This window comes from Temnothorax curvispinosus, unplaced genomic scaffold (assembly GCF_003070985.1).
Source record: "Temnothorax curvispinosus isolate PA1 unplaced genomic scaffold, ASM307098v1 QBEX01009166.1, whole genome shotgun sequence".
Lineage (NCBI taxonomy): Eukaryota > Metazoa > Arthropoda > Insecta > Hymenoptera > Formicidae > Temnothorax > Temnothorax curvispinosus.
Window position 1 is genome coordinate 2,850 of NW_020218946.1, and position 4,630 is coordinate 7,479.

A 4,630-nucleotide genomic window follows, 5' to 3' on the forward strand; every position below is an offset into this window, starting at 1 on the left:
GCATGCTGCACTATTAACGTAACCAAGGGATGAGAGGCTAATATAATTTGATGTTGCGTTTGAAATCGGATTGGGACGTTGGCCAGCCGCCCGCCAACGCGAATTATTTCCTCTTCGTCGAGGAAAAGATTGTGTGATAGCAGAGGGCTCTTGTCCGCTGAAAGCGCCGACGGGTTCTCTTTGGCAGTGGCGCGAGACCGTGAGCGACTGCGTAACCGAGAGATAAAACGGAGAGTGTAGGCTGTGATTCTTATGAGTCTCGGCCACGATGAGTACCGAGACGCGAGATCTCACGGTTCAACAGCTTTACTGAGATGTGAGAGAGTTCGCGGATTCTCTTCCACGGAGGTTTCATGTGACGCTAGATCGACTAGCAAAGGCCATTCGGACAGCGGAAGTCGCAACCACGATGGTCCGTGCCACCATAAATGGTGAGCCGTAATCCGATGGCCGTGAATCCCTCGAGACGCACAGTCAGCGGGATTCTCATCGGTGGGAACGTGTTGCCATGAGGCGGATGGAAGTCGAGTCTAAATCTCGGAAACGCGATTCGATACGAAGGTCTTCCATTTCGAGGGATGTTGAGCCAACCACGCGAGTACGACCTTAGCATCCGTCCAACAGTGGCATGGCACATTAGAGAGATGAAGCGACGTTCGAGCAAACTCCATTAGTTTGGACAATAAAACGGCAGCCAACAGCTCGAGACGTGGGACACTTAACGACTTTACTGGAGCAACCTTGGATTTCCCGACTAACAACATGGTGATAATTTCTCCAGCAAAAGAAGCGACGCGAATATAGACGGCGGCAGCGTAGGCTGCTGTGGACGCATCGCAAAACCCGTGAAGTTCACATTGTACCGTATCTGACCCCCGACGTATCCAGCGCTCAAGCTGAAGGCCATCGAGCTCTGTTGAAGACGCTTGTATCGTTTCCCATTGCGTTAAGAAAGGACTCGGGAGAGCCTCATCCCAGTCAAGCTTAAGCTGCCACAATTGCTGCAGGAAGATTTTGGCGGAGATGGTCACTGGCGTTACCCAGCCCAGTGGATCGAAAAGTTTGGCGATCGTAGAAAGAATCGCCCGCTTGGTCTTTGAGGGAGACGATGGAATTGATACTTGAAACTGAAAAACATCCAGAGAGGGACTCCAGCTGACTCCGAGAATCTTTAATTGTTCATTGATCTGCAACGTTTTACTACATGCTAGCCTGTGATTCTCGATAGCAATATCATTAAGCAACTTTGGCTAATTGCTTGACCATTTCCTCAGCTCGAATTGTCCGCGACGTAACAATGCGCACAATTGATCGCGCATCTGGCGCAGGAGAGGGATATCATCGGCGCCGAAAAGGGCGTCGTCGACGAAACGATTTTCTAGAAGAATTGCAACCGCCAATGCAAAGTCACGACCTTCGTCTTCGCAGAGTTGGAGCAGCGTGCGTAACGCCAGATACGGAGCGGAGGCAGTACCGTATGTCACTGTTAATAGTTGATACGCTTGTATGATCTCGTTGTCGTCCATCCACAAGATTCGCTGGTAGTCAATATCACGTGGATCCACTTGGATCTGTCGATACATTTTCGTGATATCCGCGGAATACACGTATCTAAACTGCCGCCACCTTAGAAGGACCGCGGCTAAGTCTGCTTGCAATTTCGGACCGGTCAACAGATGATCATTAAGGGAAGTCGCGTTTGAACTGGGGCTTGAAGCATTAAAAACGACTCTCAAATGACTAGTTACACTATGGTCCTTTATGACTGCATGATGTGGGATGTAGACGCATTGATCGGAGAAGGGCGCGGAGAGGGGACATTGTCGCATGTGTCCGAGTCGCTCGTACTCTCTCATGAACTCCGTGTACTCCGTCTTCAACTCGACATTATTTGACAGCCGCCGATGCAGGCTTTTCAAGCAACGTTCCGCGACATGATAAGAATCTCCGATGTCGATCGGAGGGCCCCGTTTGAAGGGGAGGCGCACGACATAGCGGCCATTAGAACAGCGAGAATGAGTATTGAGAAAATGCTCCTCACATTGCTGGTCCTCCGGACTCAATGTCGTGAGCCGAGAAACTTCCTCGATCTCCCAAAAGTTTTGAAGCTCCCGATCGAGAGAGAGCGAGCTCAAACAATGCTGAACGGTGATCGTTCGACTTGACGACGGCAACGTAGACATCGGACCCGAGAGTACCCATCCGAGAATTGTATTTTGAGCGATGGGCTGGCCGCTGCTTCCCTTACGTACCCCGTCGAGAATGAGCTCACTATACAGATCGGCACCTATAAGGATGTCTATGGGGTCGGAGTTCATAGGATCCGGATCTGCGAGAGTGAGATCGGCGAGATGACTCCATGAATTATGAGGCGATATAGGCGCGGGAGAATAATTTGTGAGCGAGTTTAGTATTGAAGCCATAGTCGTTAAGCCCGGATGTGATCGTCCTATCGGATGGATTTCGATATGAGCGGCATAACGACACGTGCCGGCATCGACGCAGCCGACGGCTGAGATCGAAATAGGCATTTTAATGCGACGCACCTTTAAGACTTGAGCAAGTCTTCCCGTTATGAATGTCACCTCGGACCCCTAATCGAGCAGCACTCGCGCGACACATGTGCGACCAGAGGGGGAGCGAATTTCAACTCGCGCAGTGGTTAGCAGAACCGGAGATCGAGCATGAGTGTCTGATTTCAAAAATAAGGCAACCGCCGTTGACGGCGGAGCATCATTCGCGGCCGACTGCGCAGTCGAAGGGACCGAAATGACATTCTCACTTGAATTGAGTGAAGATGAGGCAGCGTCAACGTGGAGCATGGAGTGGTGTTTTTTCTGACACGTTCTACATGCGTATTTGCTCGTACAAGATTGCGCGGCGTGTTTCGCGCTTAAGCAATTTAGACATCAATTAAATCGATTAAATCTCCAGGCGTTGACTCGGACTCTTCTTCATGAATTGTTGACACTTATTTAAATAATGAGACGCGTTACATATGGGGCATGAATTGGGAGCTGCGATGCAGTTGCGCTAGTCACCTTTGGCGACCGATTCGTCTTCGAAATATTAAGCGGCGTTAACTCCTCTAGAGCGCGAGCGCGAGACGTTAAGAACCGATCGAGATCCTCATATGTCGGGATGGTGGGGTCATCCCCGCCTTTCAGCTTCCACGCCTTGCGTGTCGCTGGATCTAACTTTTGTGAAACACTGTATACGAGGATGTCGCTCAGCATCTCCTCTGGAGACCGCTTCAAATTCTTTAATGAGGCGACAGCGCGATTTGCCTTATCTCGCAGCTCGTTTAGCTCAAATAATGACACGCGGGAAACGGTCGGAAGGTTATATAATGCGGCAACATGTACTTCGACGAGACGCCGTTTGTTTTCGTATCGAGTCGTTAACGTTTTCCAAGCGACCTTGAAATTGTCCGCGGTAATCGGGATGTTTTTAATTGACTCGAGTGTCCGACCGGAAAGATTCGATGACAAGAAATGCATGCGCGCGAATGCTGACAAGTCCTTGTTATCGATAATGAGCGCCGTGAAGCGGTCGCGAAAGCTTTCCCACTCTTCACATTTTCCCGAAAATGTAGGGAGGTTGATCGGCGGCAGATGCGATAACGAGAGGGATGATAAATAATCACGCTGATGTACATGACCTGATGATGAAAGGTCGACTCTCCCGGAGTCGGATGTCCTTGGCGGCTCGATCTCCTCCAGACACTCCACCATGTAGTCCAGCGTACCTTGGTAGATGTCCTCGATTGCATCAAATTGATGGTGCTTGAAGTAGTCAAAGGCAGCTCGGTTGTCCTCAGGGCAGGCTTGCAACAGCTGTGCGTTAACTTGAACGCATTGCAACCACGTCTCCTTAAGGCTGGTTATTCTCGACCGAATCTTTGCGGCGGTGTAGTTATTCTTCCCAATCTTCTTGAAGTTTTCAAGAGATCGAGAGATTGAGTGCAGCAGAGCTTGCTGCTGTACTAAGAGCTCACTCATGATGGCGAGTATAAGAGAGACGAAGTCAGTCAGTGTATGTATGCACTAAGTCCGCACAGATTTCACCTCATCCGGCTCGAAGGACCAACTTTTATGTTCGGGCGCGGAGCAAATTTTCACGCTGAACTGAGGTTGCCGGGATCGTTCAGAGAGAACGAGAGGGATAACCGGCGGAAGCGAGACAGTGCATAGGCGTAATGAAGCAAGGAGCGAGGAGCGAGGGAGTCCAGATTCAAATCTGGCTGAAGCACACTCGTAGGGCAAAATAATGCACCGTTTTAGAATTTTGATTACTCCAGTGGCACCGTGTATTTGTAATTATAACAGGTGGTGGCGATTACAACGTTCCCGCGATACTTGCTTCGATTTCACGCAGGATAGCCGAGACTGACTTCGATCGATCGTATGCGATTTCGGCGCAGAGAGTGATCTCTTAAGACGTACAGACCAGACTGAGCCCGCTGGCTCCGACTTCCAACACGAGGGAAAACGGCGCGATGCCCTTGTTGGTTGTTGATTCCGCGATCGCACGTGTCACGCTCCGCGAACGTGTCAAGATGAACGGGACCACGCAGCCAGCACGGCAATATACATAAACGAGACGCGTTGTCGAACAATAATATGTATTT

At 50.3% G+C, this 4,630-nt stretch overlaps 1 protein-coding gene across 1 annotated transcript; it reads right to left on the bottom strand.

Annotated features, from left to right (window-relative positions):
* Positions 1-1,250: 1,250 nt before the first annotated feature.
* LOC112458723 lies at positions 1,251-4,001 on the bottom strand. Its single transcript, XM_025022482.1, has 2 exons — positions 3,662-4,001; positions 1,251-2,512 (listed from the first exon to the last, which is right to left on the bottom strand). The coding sequence occupies exons 1-2, from the start codon at positions 3,999-4,001 to the stop codon at positions 1,251-1,253; spliced, it is 1,602 nt and encodes a 533-aa protein (XP_024878250.1).
* Between the last annotated feature and the right edge of the window lie 629 nt (positions 4,002-4,630).